Source organism: Chrysoperla carnea, chromosome 5 (genome assembly GCF_905475395.1).
Source record: "Chrysoperla carnea chromosome 5, inChrCarn1.1, whole genome shotgun sequence".
Lineage (NCBI taxonomy): Eukaryota > Metazoa > Arthropoda > Insecta > Neuroptera > Chrysopidae > Chrysoperla > Chrysoperla carnea.
This window is the reverse complement of record NC_058341.1, coordinates 43,179,257-43,200,649: the sequence shown is the minus strand read 5'-3', so window position 1 is coordinate 43,200,649 and position 21,393 is coordinate 43,179,257. Positions and strand designations below refer to the sequence as shown.

The window sequence follows — 21,393 nt, the reverse complement described above, 5'->3', positions numbered from 1 at the left end:
TTGTCAGTCGTTGAATTCTAATCTCAAAGAACAGAAATATGCAATCTCTTTATAAATAATGTATTATTTATATTTATAATATTATATAACAGCCCACACTGCGTCGCCATTTTATTATAACCCGAATGAGTTATATGTTCGAAGAATTGAAAGATTGTAGATTCACACTTAACACATTTAATTGTTAAAATATACTTGACTGTATTCTCTTGATGATATTTTACAATGACTTATGTATTTTGACTTGCTATTAGGGACATTCCATGGTAGATTATATCCTGAATCTTAGACCATCACGTACATAGACTGAACATCGTCTATTCTTCCGTATAGTGAGGGATGTGCCAACATCTGAGATAATTGCTTGGGTCAGTTAGAGACAATTATTAAACAAATATATTTATTAAAAGTATAGGGATATTTATAAAAAAAGTCACGCTGAATATCAGGACATTTATAAAAAAAAAACAAAATGGAATGTCAATATTTTATTTCACAAAATGTTTTACATAAAACATTGTGATTTCACTGAACTTTTTCGGCTTTTTTACTTTAAGAAATACTTATATCACATATCACTTTACATTTTGTCTTACGAATCTACAATAACAAGTATCACAACAATACTTGATTTTGACATTTCCACACCGCCGCCATGATGGATTTGCTCCAAGAAATTACTTCAGATGTTGGTACACTTTAAATCGTTTGACGCTCAGTCCATGTACTTAATGGTCAAAGACCTGATACATTGTGCATTTGGTTAAGACACAGCATGCTTCTTCACTTCATTATAATTATTGTTCATTTGATTAATGCACAGCTTGCCTAAAATCCATTATAATTATGCAATATTCCACATACCGTTTAAACAAAATTTAAAACAAAAATGCATTTTTCATTTTAAAAAAAATTCCTGCTCATCTGGAAATAATACTTTCATACAAAGATCTTTTGGGTGATTTTAATCAATATTTCTGTTATCTGTAAAACATCACAACCTTATTTTCTTACGTGGCAATTTGTAAAATCGTAAATTGGCAAATTTGGTTTTAATGATTTTTATTTTCTGCTAGTTTGTAAGTGGATGCGATATGATGAATGAGAGAGAAGACTGTCAGTGAGTTCTCCTGTGTCCTTGTCATAATCATTTGTGAATATATACTTATTATATGTATTAGTAAGTATAAGTATACGTATTAGACAAGGACACAAGGGAACTTACTGGCAGTCTTCTCTCTCGCTTTCCATATCGCATCCACTTACAGACTAACGTTCTTTATCCTATACCTCTATGTATTTCCCACCAAGTATTTACCAAGTAGTGTACAATGGAAGACAATTTTTTTGCGATTAATTTTATTGCTTTATTTTCATAAATTTTTGAATTCACCGTTTTATTTTTGCCTATATTTATTCGATCCGTGCGTGAGTTTCGTTTCCATGGTAACGATATACTACTTTAATTATATAATTGTATGGATGCATATATAATTGTATGGATTGCATTTAAAACTTACATTGAAAATTTAATATTATTGTCTCACAAATTTAAATAAATAATTATGATAATTTACATTTGAAAAATAATATTTGTGCAATTTGATTTCTTATTTTCACAATTTTTAATGCATTAAGTTTAATTAATTCGTGTTTTACAATACTTTTAATTTGACATTTCTATAACATTAACATGTAAAAAAATGCAAATTAGTAATAACAGCCCCCTTTAATGCCAAAATTTTTCACTGGAAGCGCTGGTATCGATTTTATTGTCCTTACCATGACCATGACGCACACAACCAATAGACGCATTAGCTACTGCTATCATTGCTTTGAACTATAACGAGGTTAAACGTAACATTTTTAGTAAAGGAATACGTCCATTTTAAAATAAAACGATATTATCCTCATACAAAAATAAATCATGAATATTTATTTTAATATCATCTATATATGTATTATGTATATATGGTTTTATTAGCACAGTTTTAATTAGATTTTCTATCTTGGATAATTAAAATATAAATTATCACTAATGACCTTCATTATTGTATTTCCAGATATGGCTAGACACACACACATATAGTTTTACAGTTCAATGTTTTGTTTGTTTGGAGATTTTTTTGTATTTTTATTGTAAAAAAATTTATATGCAACATTTGTATGTAATTTATATAAAAGATTTTAACTTCCGTATTAAGTATTAATTTCACTATGAACGTTTCTAAAGAACGATAGAAGAATAATTGCAACTATATAATTCATGTTAATGATGACATTGTCGACATACGTATCATAATATAACAAGTGAAAATAAATAATCGACTAAATTGTTAATTGTTGAAATATCCTGTATGGACAAGGTTGAATATCAAGGCTTGCATTATTTTTAATAAATTAGAGAAGTTTAACGTTTAACACGTTTGTAGTTTGTCTACCGGCCCCCGTTTGTTTTGAATATTTTGAACATTTTTCGTAATACTTTTTGGATAAAATATTTTTTTTTTGTATTTAAAAAATCTCTCACACTTTCTCTTTTTTGCTCTACCTCTAATGGTTTTCAACATGGACTCTACGGACAGACGAGCGTGTTTACGTACAAACGAAAATGGACTCATTAGTTGATTTTATGAACACTTATACTAAAATATTGTTTATAGCACGAATACTTCTAAGCGTTAGAAACTTGGTTGTCCTGTCTTAACTATAAATATACAATTCAATATCGATACTTCTAGATGACCCGGTGAACTTTGTTTCACCTACAATTTATTTCATTGTCACAATTGATAATCTTCATTAATCTTCATTAACCTGCAGCTCCAGTTCATTAATAGCTTTACCATCCTGAGCCCGCCCGCAAAGTGCGTTAAGCCAACGTGCAAGCCCGCTTCCTGCTTAACCCACCCGCAAATCACAAATTTTGCTACTATCTCTCGGGCAGACCTTCGCCCGTTGGCCTGGCTACAGCTTTTGGCAGTGGAGCTCGCTGCGCTTGCATATAGCTCTAATTATTACCTATTCAGAATACCTGAATGCTATTCAACATTAAACAATTCCTCAATAATATTCAAAATTCTAGATAAATATGGTGGGAGCGCAAATAAATACATAAGTTATGTAATTATTTATATGCATTTCCACCATTTATTGCATTTAATATTTTTCTCAACTTTTCTTATGTTTTGCTCAATTTCCTTAATTTTTTCTTTCATACAAACCTTCTTCTGACAATAATTAACACAGCAAAAAATGTATATGTGAAATCCACCCACATTATCAATTTCTATTTACATAAAAAGGCACATTATAACGCTTGTTTGTAACGCTTAAAAATATTGATGCTATGAACAAAACTTTGGTACACTGTCTATACATTGTATTTCAACAATTAACTCTGTCAACTGTTAGTTTTCACTTGTTATATTTTAAATTTAGCTACAATTTACGATCCTTGTGCAAATTCAGGATACAATTTTAAATAAGCATAAAGAGGAGAAGAAGTAAAAAGTTTCCTGCAATGGAAGTATAAACTTAAGCAATTCGTTTTGTAAAAATTTCACACCGAAAAAGTTCAGGATGTTACGTTTCCATATTATGAATATAATTTAACTCTGTTTTTTTATATTTGTTTACTTTTAATTATAATTTTTATTTCTTTTTATATATAGAACAAAAATAGTGGTGCTTTTTTTCTGCAGGTTAAATTTATTTAAACTAAACATAGAAATGTAAATTACTGTGGAAAATACTTTTCTCATATTAATAGTAGATATTATATGGATAAAAAATCTACATATGAGCAGTATAATATACACAGAATGTGTGAAAGTACCTATGCATTGAGTTTCACAAACAGCGATTTCGAAAGAACAATTAAACAAACCTGGAATGGCATTTAAAGTCCAAGCGACCATTAATAATAAAGCCCATTGAAGTCAATTTCATTTTTTTTAACTTACATAAAAAATTGACTTTTCCTTATATTGATTAAGAAATTAGGAGAAATACACCCGTAGGTAAATTTTATTAAGTTCTATATCGTTAAGGTTATGTCAGATGGGAAAAACGCCGGAGTTCTACACATCTTTGAATTTTTTATGAATTTATTTTAAATCTTCCATAAAATGTTTTCAATGAGACGTTTCAGAAAGTTTTGTTACCGGCTATCAGTAGTTTTGTTCTAGTACTATTGAAAAGAAGCTTCTACACGGTAAGAAATGTATGGCATCAACTACATTGCTGGTGTGTTATAGAAACGGATACTATAGTATCTACGATAGCATAGAAATTAAGTAATATTACAGTATTGAATAGGGCAATCCAGTATTCACCAGTAGTGTTGCGATATCACCAATCAGTATGGGCCTGACGAACATTGCATTGGCCACAACTATAAACCACAATTTATAAAAATAAATAAATTACAAGAATAATAAAATTCCCTTAATACAGTAGACATAATAGCCTTCACACCGATACTGGCATAGTGATATCCACAAAAAATTTCTTGCCGTGTAGTCTTTTTTTGCCGTTAACGTATACCCTTTGTAGATTTTTTATCACTTGTTTTACTCAGACTGCCCATAAACAACGACATTAAAACAGCATCGGAATAAGGAGTGAAAAATTCTAAAACAACTCTTTTTATAGTTTTTTGATGCAATCTACTATTAACGAGATAAAGAAGCACTATTAAGCGTTTTGATTCTTATTCAAATTTCTCAATTACGTACTATTAGTCGAATTCAATTTTTATAATAAACAAAATTGTAATAATTTTCTTCTTTCGACAATCACATGCTTTGTTGCGGTCTAGCGCTAGTGATATCATATAAACGATCGTATATGCCGAGGCTTCTAAAATTTTTTACTACCAGAAAAGTTATTTTCCATGATATCACATTACATGAGTACCACTGTATTTTATAAAATATGAAAAAAAAATTATGTTTAGAAATTTTAATGAAAAATTTAAAGATTCATTTTTATGTTGATTAGAAAAATTCTATTTCCTTTGTACAGCTTACACAAACAGTTATTTAAAAATTTTTGTTATAGGACAAAAAAAAAACACATCCATTTGTACAATTGCAACGAAATTATTTTTTTTAAGATAGAGAATTAAAAACTTTTCTAATTAAAATCATATTTTCCTTGAAAATTTTATCTTTTAAGTATTTGATGAGTTTTCTTCAAACATTTTAATTATCGCTTGAAGGGTTCGTAAGTGATTGATATTGTGTTTTAATTATTTTATATTTGAAATAAAAGGGTAAGTAAATTATTACAAAATTTATTCTTTCTTTTATATGGTTACTATAGTTTCTAAAACAAAAAGCATAAAGTGTAGTACACCGGATACAATTTATCTTGAATTATTTTCTTGACTTGTACTGCAATCTAAGAGATAGAAATTATGTAAAGACAAAGCTAGGTCTCTAGTGCAAATTGGCAAGCAAAGTTTACTACGAGAACGCAAGCAAAGATGACATATTTCAAAGTAAAATTTTTTGCCCTTGAACATGAAACCTAAATTAATGTTTATTGATGGGTATTTTGTTACGCCATATTTCAATTTTAAACGTAAAACGTTTTCTGTACATTTTAAATGTAAAAGGGTAAAATTTGTAAAAACGTATCGACATATACTTAGAGGCTTATTATAATAATCATTTATGGGTTAACGTGGCAAGAGTCAAAAAAAAAGTCTTGTTTAGCCCAAGTCAATGAAATGGCCATTTGAAGATGTTTGGAGGGGCTTTAATGATTATGTCAACTTTGTAATCAAGGGAACGATGCTGTCAGATACAATCATGAAATCGACGAGGGTACTCTTAGATGTATTAGGGTGTGATTCTAAGTACATGTCCATGGAATCTTGTATCATGCGCTATATAAGGTGAATTATTTTAATATATTATGGCAAATAGCTCGTTTTGTAGTTAACCAATCAAAAACAAGTTAAATAAAAGTTGCAGTTAATTGGAGACATTATTTTTTGACGTCAGATTGAATCTATTTCGTCGGGTTACTTTAGTAGTTCATTTAGGTCTTAACCCAAGTAACAGTAATGATCAGAAATAGAATCACACTTTAAATTAGAAAGTTGATCTTCATAAAAAAAAACTAATTTTTTATTGATTTCAAACATTTTTTCGAAAAAAGTCAGCTTTCGGAGGATGTACTCGACTTAAAAATAAGTCATTATTGCATATAATTTAATGAAAACACGCTAGCTACAGAATAATGTTTTAGCCAAAAGTTGGCAAGGGAATAGAGGACATTTGGCTGTGTTTAATAACTCTGACCTGAATTTCTAGTTTCAAGGTAATTTGACGTTGATCTTCAAATGATCTTGAAAAGTTGCCTGGGCTTAAATTTATTATTACAGACATATTTTTAAGTCGCACTTCCTCCGAAAGCTAACGATTTACGAAAAATTTTTTAATAAAAAATGTCAGTTTTTATCTGGATCAACTTTCTAAGTTAAATTGTATATCAGTCTCTTACCTTTAAGAATCTAAACTGACAATTAAAGCCACTCGGAGAATTAGGTTCAATATGATGTCAGAACATGAAGTCCTTCATCGAACATTGCAACTTTTGTTTAATTTATTTTTTGATTGGTTGAACTAAAAAAAGAGCTTTTAGTCATAATAGATTAAAATGATCCGTTCTGCATATGAAACTTTCTTATTGATGGGTGTTTTGTATCTTCAATTAAAAAAATGTACATTCTCTGTAGGAATAATAGTAGCCTATTTCCATGTTATATTTTTAAAATGGTCTTAAAAATCACATAAATGCACATTATAACTCTGGAAACACACTCTCTCTTACTTATTTTTCACAGGGATTGTCTTAAATATGTTTCATTTTTCATCAGTTATCGTCTCGGTCATAAGCGATTTATGTTTTTAAAGTAAAATAAAATGAATTCAGAGTAGCTACTATCAAATTAAAAATAATTTGAAAGACTATGTATAAATTTGAGATTAAAATAAGGATTATTGTCATCTGAGAGAGACTTTACCTCATTAAAATTTCACCGCACGGTCCTGATTAAAGGTCTTCTGTCACATACAATGGTTATTGTCTAGCCTCTAGTGTTCGTGTTTCGTTCTCGTCTCATTGTTATAACAATAATTTCAAAAACACACAAGGTACATTGTATTATTTTAGTTTTACATAATCTACGTATCTAATTATTATGTCCATCCGCTGTCATCTACAAGTTACTCGCAGAAACGACACAACACACTAAAAACAGTCCAAGTACGAAAAATTAGAACAGTTAGACGGATTTGAATTTTCTGCATTCGATTCGTTAGAGCGTCAAGAAATTTTATGACCTAAATTTATTTATAAGAAAAATTTTGCAATTTGCACAAATAATATGCATTTTATATTTGCATTTTCAGAATTGGTCTCCGAGGTACCTGGTTCTCTGGGTAAACGGTATCCCCGTCGTCTCCTCGATCGTCAATTCGGTTGTGTTCAACGATCCCAAAAATTTCCGAGTAATGAGCTTGGACTGATTACATAACAAATTTTCCTCAAAACTCCAAGACACGACGAGGATACCGTTCATCCGGGGTACCGGGGACATCGGAGATCAATTCTGTTGCAATATTCATGTTCAGAAACCGAAAACCTCCTGAGTAACAAATTTGAAATCATTTTCATCACTATTAACCGAATTGCGAATTTAGAATATTTACGGTCAATTTAAAATGAAATTATAAAATGCATATTATTTATGCAAATTGCATATTTTTAATTTCTATTTTTAAGTATCTAAAAGTTTTCAATCTAAAGAATAATCGATTCTTCAATTGCATCATAAATTTTATAACTTATAGTTTCAATTGGTATAATATAATAATATGGTGGTAATGTTAGGTTCGAGTGGCTGTCTTGTCGGAATCTAGGTCGGAGATGCCGTCAAGGAGAGGCTGGCTCAAGTAAGTCCGTCTTCTCATGGCATGACCTGAGCAATGACAAAGAAGATGGGACATTATCTCCTCCTCCTCGCCACTGTGACAGCTCCTGCAGTAATCGTGATACACTGTCAGGTCCAGGCGTTCAGCATGCCTGCCGCTCAACCAGTTTCCTGTAATAGCCGACTTTGCTAACAGAGGCCCTTGGAAGTAATATAAGATCTTCGGAACACCTGCGATTCTTCCCAGACCATATTTGTTTTGTAGTACCACAAGTACGCTTCTTCCTCCATCTAAGAAGTGACAGCAAGGGAAGTGTCTATAACGCGGTAGTCTTAGTTTTCAATCTAAAGATTGAAATTTCCCAACGAGTGGGTGGAAAACTCGTAGTATTCAATACATATACAGACTTGGGTGAATTAAGGCCAAGGTAAATACTGTTAATCGGTTCTTCAATTGCATCATAAATTTTTTAACTAGTTTCAATTAGTATAATATAATAATATACACTTAATTAAAAATTCCAAACACAATGAAGAATATAAATCCCAAAGGTGTTAAAGCATACAAATGTTATGTATGTATGACTGTTGTTATTTGCAACCGTTTTATTGTACCACAGTAACATACTCAGTTAACTAACTGTATGTAGCTACATACGAACCCATGTAGGTATATGTTATATGCATGTATGTATGTGTCCTTATATTTCCTATTCGTATAACGACCACCACAATAGTATCCTATTCTCATTTCCACAACAACATCCATTAAACCTCTCCATCAAACACCCACACATGTATACATGATAATTATACAAGAGAATAATATGATAATATGACGTCTTTATAATTAAATCTCGAATTACAACTTAAAAACAACAAACGGTCCAAAAATATAATATATAATAAAAATTCTGTAATAATATTGAGAAGAACATAGTGAATGTGGAAAAGTTTGAAGGTGGAAAAAATTCTTAAGGAGATATGCAAGGATTGAATAATACTAGGGATTTCAATAAAATTTTTAAATACATTTTTTGATTAACAAAGTTTCTAAAAATAACAAAAAATTCTGAGGTCATCGGGCTTTTTATAATTATTTGATCGTACAAAGTTGGCTGAAAAATGATGATTCATATAGGTTATCCTTTTCAGTTGGAAATTTCTATATCAAAAAATCTAGAGAGTGTCATAAAAAACTATCTAAAATATTAAGAAAATTTTGTATTTTATAATAATACCATAAAAATATAAAGTTATCGATGGTATAAAAACAAATTTTAATTCAATTATGAGTTCATCGAAGATCCATAATTTGATGAACAGAGACGACCATAGTTAGAGTATTGAAGGTTGAAGAGATATATCTATATTATAAAATTTATAATCACCACTTGCACACAATATATTTTTGTAGTTGCGTGATATTGTAAAGCTAAAAATATCACATTATTTGACTACAAAGCATGTATTTGGTTTATATGTGTGTACTGTGCAATAAACCAAAACTTTCTTACAATACTTAGGGAAACAAAACACCTTAAAACTATAAATAAGAGTAATCTTGCTCGTCATTTATATATTCTCAATTTTTTTATATAAATTTAAATGTCTTTTGATTATAACTAATCTTTTTGGGAAACCAAAGAAATTATGGCGGTTTCGGAGGGGCTGGGGTCGAAGAAAGTCGGAAAAAAGTGGATCATAACTAAAGTGCAATTTCGTTTTTTTAACATGCACTTTTATGAAACAAAAAATGGCAGACACAGAAATGTTTTTGCGTCATTCGGTTTTTCCAATAGCATAATAATTTTCTGAATGCACCTTGATTTTTTTAAGAACTCTTCTTCTTTGAAGCTATTATTTATTTAATTATGAATGACTATTTTATTTTAACTATTGTTTGGGAAACTTTACAAGAATTTTATGATAAAATTATAAGATTTTAACTATTCATTACTTATTTCTTTGTACTTATGACTGTTAGTTTATTTTTACCTGGCTATAAATGAACAAAATTTTCAGTACTAAATATTTATTTTACTAATGCGTATAATATTTTTGAAGAATAAAAGTTGCATTAGAGAATTTTTTCAAACTATGGACAATATTTTTTGTCTGTCACGTACGCCAAAGTATGGTTCCGTGAATCAGAATCAGAATTGAATCAGAATTATACGATTTTGGCAGAATACAACTTTATACCAAAATTTTTATCATCCACTATAACTGAATATAACTATAGTAAGGGAAATTTATGGAAATAAAATTCTAATAAAATCTGCGAGTTGTCTTTGTAGTTAAAGTTTTCTAAACCACCTCGGCAGGTCATTAATGCAATTCGAAACATCAATTCCTCGACAAATTTCTTATAGAGAAATATAAAAAAATTAAATGTGGAGAATACTGAGAGCTATTATTTGACCATTTTTGAGTTAGATATACGAAATTCAATAGGTAACTTATCGAATTGTTAATGCTGGGTCAAAATTTTGATCGGCGATGAAAAGAAGAAAAAACACTATCCTTAGAAAAATAAGGAAGTAAAATTCGTTTTGACAGTTAATAACTAACTCAAAAATGTCAACGCTCTATGAATAGCGCTTTTCTTAGATGAAAACAAGCATGCTATAGGTAATCAAGCAAAATATTTTTGCACTAGACATTTTTACAATTTTTAATATCATAAAATTAAATTTATAAATTTTTCGTATCCTCTCTAATTGATGCTTTAAGGTATCATTTTAAATTTTTGCGAAATGTCAAGAGTGGGATACTTTTTTTGAGTAATTCTATCTTAACTACATTTTCTGCTGGTTAGTGTAAATTTACAAAAGTTGAAGAAAATCAGACAAAAAGAATCCTGACCGGCTCTATCGAAAAATTTTAATAATGTAAAAAAATAACAGACTCCGCAGACTGTCAATATGACGATCGAGCATGGAAGCTTTTTTTCGAAAACTGGAAAATTGCTTTAAAACAGCATAACATGATGAAAAATTGAATTGTTTCCAGGTGGTTAGCTAAGATCCACTTTTTGTCCAGATATACACATACTTTATTTGCCACTTGGCAGAAAGTTCGTGTTCATGGATTTTTCGACGCGCCATATGCAAAAGTAATAACAAAGCTTCATGTAATAAGTTGTATAGTACAACTTACATTTACACACCATATTGTATGTTCTAAAAACATTAAATGTAAATAAATGCAAATGTAAATAATGTTATATATATTATTATTATATTTTAGAATGAGACACACAAAGTTTAAAGGTTTTATGGTCAAAATATAATTTTATAAAATAATGCCATGTAATATTTCGTGTAAGATTTTCTTCTCGGATAACTTTTTAATAATAATATTATGTAGTCAGAATAATAATGATTCCGATCCCGTATTATATTTACAATTTTATAATAATATTCTATCCAATTTTTTAAACCATGTATTCGCTCTATGCGTGAGTTTCGTTTCCATGGTAACGATACATTACTTTAATTATAGAATTGTATGGATGCATATATAATTGTAATTTAAGACTTACATTAAAAATTTAATATTATTGTCTCACAAATTTAAATAAATAATTATGATAATTTACTAATATTTGTGCAATTTGATTGCTTATTTTCACAATTTTTAATGCATTAACTTTAATTAATTCGTGTTTTACAATAATTTTAATTTGACATTTCTATAACATTAACATGTAAAGAACTGCAAATTAGTAATAACAGCCCCCTTTAACGCCAAAATTTTTCACTGGAAGCGCTGGCATCGATTTTATTGTCCCTACCATGACTACGCACAGAACGAATATATGTAATATATATCAAGGTATCCTAACTTTAGTCTCAAGTTTGTAACGCTTAAAAATTTTGATACTACGAACAAAAATTTTGGTATAATAATAATAATGGGGGTTTAACCTCCGCTTTTGTGACGCATGTCTAATCACAGAGGCCACCCACATCATTATTTGTTTATCTTTATTTATTTCATTACAAACATATTTACAATTACATTTTTGATGTGGGTGGAGTCGGTTGCTTTGTTCTTATCCAAGCGACGACAATGTGATCAACTCTGCACTCCCATTAATTATAAATTGCTCACACTGCCGCTGCCTGGATTCGAACCCGCAACCTAAGTCTAAATAGCCTAACGTTCTAAAACTAGCGCCTTAGACCGCTCGGCCATTTAGACTCTTAACTATACTTATACGTAAAAAATTTCTTAATAAATTTTGGTATAGATGTTCATAAATCACCTAATTAGTCTGTCTTTCGGTTGTCTGTCAGTCTGTCCGTTTATCCGCCTGACAACACGATAACCCAAAAACGAAAAGAGATATCAAGTTGAAATTTTACAGCGTGCTAAGGACGCGAAAATGTTTCAAATCGAGCGTGGACAAAATGATCATAACGCGAGTTAATTGCTCATGATATTACCGTTTTTGTGTTAATAAAATACAATTTTTAACTTTCACTTTTTGATAAAATAGAATTTCGTTAACGTATCCATTTATTATAGAAGGGATTAAGATATTATTATAAGGGAATATTAGATCAATATTGGCATAACATTTGAATATAATCACAGGAATTGATAATAATATAGTTGATTTGGTATCTTATTTTAATAATTGTAGACAATTTAAACCTACCGAATTATCAAATCTGCAATTCAAATGTGTATATATATTTATTTACCCCTTTAGTAATAATTTATAGTGATAACTTACATTATATAGTTTATAGTAGTCAAGTCGTGTAGATATCTACGTGTTTTTTTCGAAATTAACATTTGATATAGTTAAAGAAGGGTAAATCGTACCGTTATCGTATGAAGGTTCAAATAATGTAGAATTCAAAATTCGTTGCGTACAGAACCGAATTTTAGCACCGCGCTAGTTGTTACACCTATGTGTACATTATATAATTATTAATAAATAATGGTTTCGTTTCAATTTGATCATATTGCCTATATTAGCGACTTTTGGAAAAATTTCTTCAAATGTTCATCGATCCTACTTACTAGATGTCAAAAATGACCATCATTCGGATAAGAAGTCAATGAACTTATTTGTTAAGTTTTCCAATTTTTGTAAATACTTTTTCAGTTGAACAAAACAGCATAACAATGCTATTTTGAACCCTAAAAAATTTATTTTGATCATTATTAACTTTATTCTGAACCTTATCGATTCATATATCGATTATACCGACAGACTCTCGTTGGAATTAGTTAGAAATAACGAGTATTAGATCTATACATTAGCACATACTTTCACTTAAATATAAAAATGTTCATATCGCTTAAAACAACGGTTGGCCTATTGAATGCCGTTAAAACAAGTAAAAAATTTAACTATATAATTTGATCAGAAAAATATTAGAAAAGCGGCGCTTAATGCGACACTGCACATAAAGAATTGTAAATAAATAAAGCAATTTAAGTTCAATCTTCATATTATACATTGTGCAGCATTTATGATGGAAACGCCACCATATTTTCGTTATTAATAGGAATATCAATTGAAATATGTACACAGCCATACAGGTTGATAGGTTAGATTTCGGTTAAGATACATAACTGAAATAAGAACTTTAAACTCAGCCTACTAAAAATTTGACAAATATAGGACTGATTATTAATATTTTGCTTAGTGTTAGAGATATCAAAAAAAGTTATTAGAAATAGTTACAAAGAATATTTTTTGTTCATTTGTAGTAGGCTGAGTTAAAAGTCCAAATTTTAGTTAAGTGTCTGGAAAAATATGAACCATCGCCATACTCAAATGGATATTCCAATTAATAACGAAAATATGGGGTAGTCTTCATCTTAAATTTTACACACCGCATTTCAACTTTTAAGGGCTTTTTAGGTTTTTCACATATTATTTGTACACACTCCATGCAGGGTTTCCACCACAATTCGATACATTCGAATAATAGTGTTATTAACGTATTTCAAAACGCATCTCTAAAATGTTCAGTCTATCAAGAACAACTTAAGTAAAGGGCATACCTCTCGAATATAGTTATAAAGACGTTCACCATCGGACCATTGGTCGAATCCATCTTCACCGCCATCCTCACAAGATATTGAATCCACGCGGACTGATTGATTCAGTTCAGCCATCATTAAGCCATGATAAAAAACATCTACTGCATCATATAACAATGCCATCTCTGTCTGAAAATTAAATATAAAATTTAAAATTTTAAATGTAGAATAAAAAATGCATTAAAGGTCTTGAAAGTATTTAAATATGTTATACCAGAAATAAAAACCACTGTAAGGTAAACCTGATATTATCACTACTATTATTACAAAATGTAGAAGTGATTTTCTTTTTATTGAGTATCAACATCTTGTTTAAGGATATTTACGAAAATTTAATATTTGCTTCATGCAAATATATGAAAATCACGAAATTAATAAATTCGATTTTTTTCAATTTATTAGGTATTCTATAAATTTTATTTTAATTTTCCTGGTTCTTTTCTAAGCTTCAAAAGAAAATACTCTCTGATACGATAACGATGTAATACAAATAAAAGATACCTTTGAAATAAAAATTAATTATATAAATGAAAGGCTTTGACGCTTAATTGTATACAAGCTAATGAACAAAACACAAATAATAAGTACACAGGCCATTTAAAAAAAAACAGTTTGGACTAATAATTTCTTTTTTGAATACTCGACAAATAGCCGCCTAAGTAGCTTAACGATATAAGAAAGTTTGTAATAATAGAAGATAAAAAATTTCCTCAAAAAATAGATTTTTTTTAAATGTAAAAATAGAAAAAACTTTTTTAAAAATATAATGTAAAGTAAAAATCGACTTCAAAAATGTGTGTAATAAAACGGAGGAATCAAGTTTTTAACATTTGTAGAGTATTATATGAGTCTATATTGTCATTTATCTACGCCGCGCCCGTGAGATAAGAAGTGCTTCTCTTACTCAGTATGCGTAGAAAAAAAGTTCATTACTGCCCTAGTGTGGTAATGAATTCTTTACGGCAATTGTATCGTTATGAATTCATCACAACACTGAAAACTACTGTCAAAATGTAAACTAATAATATAAATTGCTACTATAATTTTCTTGACTTTTTTTGCGACAGTACCTACGTAACGGTTTTTCCAGCAACCTAAGTCTAAATAGTCCAATGTTCAAAGACTAATGCCTTAGACCGTTCGGGAAAATGCCTTGGAAAGTAACTGTATTTAGAACACTCAACATTTTTGAAGTCGTTTACATATCGAAAATTTATACATAAAAAAAACTCATAAATATTCTCTAGCCCTATTTATTACACGCATGATAACTTTACAATATACACAAATTCTATTTTATTTTATTTTTTCATAAATAACCATAAATTTTGAAAATTTTCCAATACTTTATTTCCTAGTAGCTGTAGTGTATACCTATCATCATAGAATCTATTGGTTTAAAAAAATGTTGTCGTCAAATATTACAAAATTCATTTATTTTATCACGCAAAAATATAAATTGAGTTTCCAAAAAATAAGAAGAATTTGACGATAATACATCATCATTATGACATCATGAGTGTGTTAATATTTAGTAATATAAAGCTCATCATAACACTAACATCACTATTAGTGTTCGATTCCATATTTTATTATAGTCACTTTTTGGAAAATTCAATTTATTTTCCTTTACCTGAAGCAAGTTTATATACCATAAAATTGACGTATTGTATACGTTATGTAGAAATTTGGTTTTTATGAGGGAAACATGGATAAAATATTATTGAGGACCATCATTAGATATTGTAATTCTGTATAACAAACATCTTAGTTTAAAAATAATAGGGAATATTCATGAAATTTAAATTTGGTTCAAATATTTTTTTCCGTAACTTTATTGGCTGGACAATTCAACTAAATCATTATTTTAGTAATTAATTACTTTTTAATTACTTAAAATTAATTAATAAAAGTACAAATTCAGTGAGAAAAATTTTTAAAACAGGAAATTCAAATTTTTAAACGGACGTGACATCATAGTACTGGCTTGTCAAATTTGTTGACATACTGTGTGGCATCAATTACTTACATTTGGTATGATATTACATTAATTTCTATTATTCTACAGCTTTTTATTATGAAACTTAATGTTAACGAGTGTAAATTCTACATTGAACTGTCACCAATTGACATATCACGTACTTATACATCATCAACAGAAAGTGCCAAAAAACTGCGTTAAATATCTCAAAATTATGATGTATTTTAAATATTTTTTTACACTTAATTACAGCATTTTTAAACAATATTTATATTTGTATAAATTTTTAATAAATTTGTATAATTGTTATAACGGTGCAAGCAGTACATGAATATTCCCTATTACTTTCGTAGGTATTCTGGAATTTGTTATTGTGAATACGTAACTTTTCTCTTGAAATTAATACAAATCGTTCGAACAAAATGTTTCGTGTTATTCTTTTTAAATTATACCGCTGCATATAAAAGTGAATCTTACCAGTTAAATTTCAAAATTAGAATGTTTGCTTTTTAAAGAAATTTTTCAAAAAATATAACCGGTTGCAAAAAAAAAAAAAAAAAAAACAAAACAAAAAAATAAAAATAAATTTTAAATAATATTTTCTTTAATATTTTGCATGCGAGCAATTTTGAAATCGACGATAGTGAGTACCAGCTAGGGTTATAGTTGGCGTCGAATAAGAAACGTAATTGCTCTCAAAGAATACATTGATGGCCTATATTGCGGGAAAATATTGATAGTACAACCAGATTAAATAGAAATCATGGTAATAAAGAAATAGCCTTGCTTCTTTGAAAGTTTTTTATTAGGTTGTAAAAATTGCTTCATCAAAAAAATAAGCCTCTCAAGAGGGGGGGGGGTAGTGGTTCCTAGCCTCCGTTATTGGGGATTACAAAAACTGTTTTTTTTTTTCAATTTTTTTTTTAAATTACAAAAACAAAAAAAATAAAAAGTAATGCATCAAACAAAATTTTTGGCTGACCTTTAAAATGTTAGAAAAATTGGTTTAATTTGGAACCAAAGTTCGAAATTTCAAGTTAAATCATTATTTTTCGAAGCAAACGTCAATGTAAATTATCGAAGTAGGCTAGATATAATTTGAGAGAATGTTACTAATAAATGCGGGTGATGTTTAGCCCAGAATACCGACCCATTTTTAACTTTCAATACCGGTCTAACAGAAGAAAATACTTTAAAGCAAATATGCAAATGCATATAATCCAATATTTAATTATTATGACGAATATATACATTTATCATTAGCTCCTAGGGTATTTAAATTATTATGAAAATTTTATTATGAAAAAGCAACCTATATAAATATTGCAACAATGAATGAGCTAGCTAGACGAGCAGGAATTTATAACAAATATAAATAATTAAATAAATTTAAAATATGTGGGTGATGATAAATATTTTGTGTATTTATTTTATACTAGCTTGATACCCGCCCGCTTCACTGAGCTTAAAAGTAAAAGCTACCACTTTATAGCCTCCGACTCTCTCTTGATCTCATTTATCCCATTTCCATAACGCTCGTGAGGATTGTTTTACACAGCTAAAATATATGCACAGTTTTCAATTTTTTTAAGTGTAAAATAGTTCTAATTTATTGAGTATATCAGAAAGGATGGCCATGCATTGTTTTATATTTTTTATTTTAAATTTTTACAGAAATCTTTAATTTCTATGGTCATAGATAGAGCAGTAAAATGTGAGGTACTATTCATTTTATTATATTTTCAACAACAACAACAAAAAATTAATAATAATCTATGTGTTTAATAACAGGACCATTTTACCGTTTAAGAGATAGTTGAGTATCATTTAGGAAACCGCTTGCCAAAATGGAACATTATGATGTATTTTAATAAATTAGAAAAATATTAATAATAATTGATTATAAATACGATTATGGCTTCTCTCCTCTATTGCACTTTGTTTAATTTAATGGAAAAATAAAAGAAAAAAGAGTGAAAATAATACTACAAATATAAAGTAAAAAAAAAAAATTAAATAAACAATTGAATGAATTAATTGTTGAAATATCCTATATAGATAATTTTTTAAAGATTTTTTTTTATATACTTGGAATCTATACTCAAATCTTTTTCTACAATCTATTTTTTTTAAATTTGAATCGCATTTTTAAACAAATTTCTCAAAGTCAAAATGTTTTTCGTGAGTTTCTTTTTCTACCATAGTTTGCGCCCTCACAGGTAAACAGTGATGTGTACGAAAAATTGTTCCAAACAAAAGTTGTTTATTTTTTTATAAGTTACATTTTTTAAAACTCAACTTCCATTCTACCTCTAACGGATTAAAAGATAGGTCCTGCGGACCCAAGTTCCAATTGACCTATGTGTTGCGCAGTTACCAACTCAAGATCATCTTTACGTTCTTAGCACGTTATTAGCTTGAATTCTCTACGTTGCACTATTAATGGTCGTGTAAGGGTTATTTTCGCGAATACGCAAAAAAAAGATTGTCTCCAAACAACCTAGCTATTGAATGAATTAAAAAAATTTGGTGGCATAAACTTTTGGGTCACCCGTCTTCGATTTTCGTAAATGCAATGGACTATTAATTTTAGTTTGATATTTAATCTATTTGATAATATTGAGGGTTTCAAAGGAGTCAGGAGTTTTATTCATGGTAGTTTTTTTCAAAATCTTCAAAGAAAGCTGCCTGTTAATCCACACTACAATGTTATACAACGATATCTATATAAGGTATTTCAACAATTAAGTCAGTCATTTGTTTATTTTCACTTGTTAACATTTAAGCTTTTATTTAATCTCTAACGGTTTACAAGATGGATGCTAAGGATCCAAGAGCCAAAAGCCAAGCTCCCTATGTTTTGTATTTACGTATTCAAACTCATTTTTTTATGTCTTCCATACGCTACAAAAATTTCAGTTGGGTATCTCATTTCGTTTTTGAATTATTGTGACAGGCGTACAGACCGCGAGCGGGCAAACTACAGCAATTTGGTTTTATGAGCACCTATGAAAAAATTTCGTTTATAGCATCAATATTTCTAAACGTTACAAACTTGGGACTAAACTTCATATACCCTGTCGTGTTTCGTATAAAAGGTATAAAAAGATAGATAAACAACCGAAAAAACAAAATGAGACCAACACATGACCGACCCCAGCCGACCATACATAGTGTACACCACACACAATGAGCAAAACAACAACAAAACTAGTTGACACACAAAAATATGAGAAAGTTTTGAAATATAAAATGTAAATTTAAAATAAACTTCGAAATAGGAATCTGAAATATTTAATATACAATTTAGAAAAAGGGTTTAAAAAAGGTTTTGTGGAATGGGAGAGAGAGACCTGAAAAACTTAATGTGGGATATATTATGTATAGAACAGTCGCTTGATAGCGTGGAGTATGGGAAATGTGAATGGTGTGAGCTCTCGCCAATACATTTTATGAAATTTCTGAGTGAAACTTATTGGTTTTACATCGAAAATTGAAAATATTATTGGAATATCTTTATGTTCTTAGGTACCTACAACTTTTCACTAAAGGTCTCGCGAATATTTCTGTGATAGTACCAGAACAAAAGATATGGGCGATTTGATATTTATATAGATAAACGTATTGAATTTAAAGATACTTCAATTCCATAATGTTCTTAGTTAAATGATAACTTTGACATGAGAAATTGGAAACGTATAAAATTTGGAATTTCTTTTTTAATACACTTAAGATCATCTTGGGTTTTTATAGCATAGTTTTTGTTAACAATGTTCGGTTTTGGTGCCATATAGAGTTTGATTGAAAAAGGTAATCACTCGATCACTGAAGTTAAGGAACATTGAGAACACTTAGTTCTAGGATGAGATACACACATTAATAATTGAAATTTACAAATTATGAAAGTTTTAATACTATAATTAATTAAAAAATTTAAAAAAAACAATTATTTCAAAGTTTTAAGTTTTCACTTCCGTTGACAGTCCTCCAGATTGACTATCTTTTTTTTTTCACATGACTCGAGGAAAACGCGATTTTAGACTTGAATTTGTTTTTGTATAGTAAAGACGGATATATCGTCTAAGATTGGCACTTTTTTTAAGATACTCTTTAAAGAGTAGCTTGCAATTCACAAACGGAACTCCTGGTTGCCAATTCATGCTTATGGCCGACAGAATTGTGCTATTTCTAGCAAGCTCATCGGACTCATGATTTCCTGGACTGCCCCCACGTCCCAGCGCTCATACCACGTTAACATTCATTTTTTCCGCCAGCTAATTTAAGAACGTTCGGTAGCCTTTTGCTACCCTGGAGATTAGATAGATCGAGCTGAAGAGTTTTAGTGCTGCTTGACTGGCGGTGAAGAAAGTTATGTCGCTGCACATGAGACTGTTCAATCTTATACATTTAACATGCATCGTAGATAATCACTACTTCCGCTTGATACACGCTACTCCATTATCCAGATTTTCAGAGAAAATCACCCAACCTATTTTTCTCACTAAGTTAGATCCGTCGGTGAAAAATATTATGCCCTTTGGCTTGACCAATCCTTCATCTCAATCCCGCTTGGAAGGTATTTTTACTGAGAACTTGTTCTCGAAGTTAGGAGGCGATAAAACTATACTGAATATCTTCATTGGGTTCCTTAGCCACAAACATATTGGTCAAGTTCCTAATGGTCATATCCACGACGACTAGTTCTCATGTATGAGATGACATGAACGAGTGGGTACGTATTCCAACCCTGCATGCTATGTAGTTTCGTTCACTGTTGGTGTTCACCGTTGTGTTGTGTATTCGAGGTTTTCTCGACAATTCTAGTTGAATGAAAATAAGTGGAAGAAAAACGATAATGTTGGTTTTGTGTGTTATATATATTTCATGTCTAGTTCATTGAAACTTATGTTTACAATCCAAAAAGGTAATTCATAAATATGTTCATGCTCTAGACAAGAGGATGATCGCGTTCCAAATTTTTGGAGAACATGGACAGATTTTGATATTATCAGTCAAACATAAACGCCCAGAAAATTTTTATAACCTTGCATATTGTTTGATGATATTTTGGGTGATAACTATTCGTTCCCCACCTGCTTCATTAAACTACTCCAGATGTGTAGGTCTAATTAATGAAAAACGAGTATGAAGTTTTTTTCTTTAGGTTAGAATTGGTCACATTATTTTAAAAAATGGTCAAAAAAATTAGTTATAGGACTATAATTTGTTTCCAAAAAAATCGTACCTTTCTCGCTTTCTACGTGTAGTCATACAATCTGAAGTCCCTGGCAATACCACAGACAATTTCAATCAATCTCATAGGCAAAGCGTGAAGCTGTTGCACATAGGGAACATAAAACGTGTTTCGTAGTAGACAGAATATTTTACAAAA

The 21,393-nt window shown here is 29.6% G+C and overlaps 1 protein-coding gene across 1 annotated transcript in view; it reads right to left on the bottom strand.

The window, feature by feature from the left end:
* LOC123299894 (glutamate receptor ionotropic, kainate 2-like) overlaps window positions 1-21,393 on the bottom strand; it is a 62,780-nt gene that overhangs the window by 19,622 nt on the left and 21,765 nt on the right. Inside the window, exon 6 of the mRNA XM_044882299.1 lies at window positions 13,982-14,149. Coding sequence (XP_044738234.1) covers window positions 13,982-14,149 — 168 coding nt within the window. The remainder of the gene's footprint in view (window positions 1-13,981; window positions 14,150-21,393) is intronic.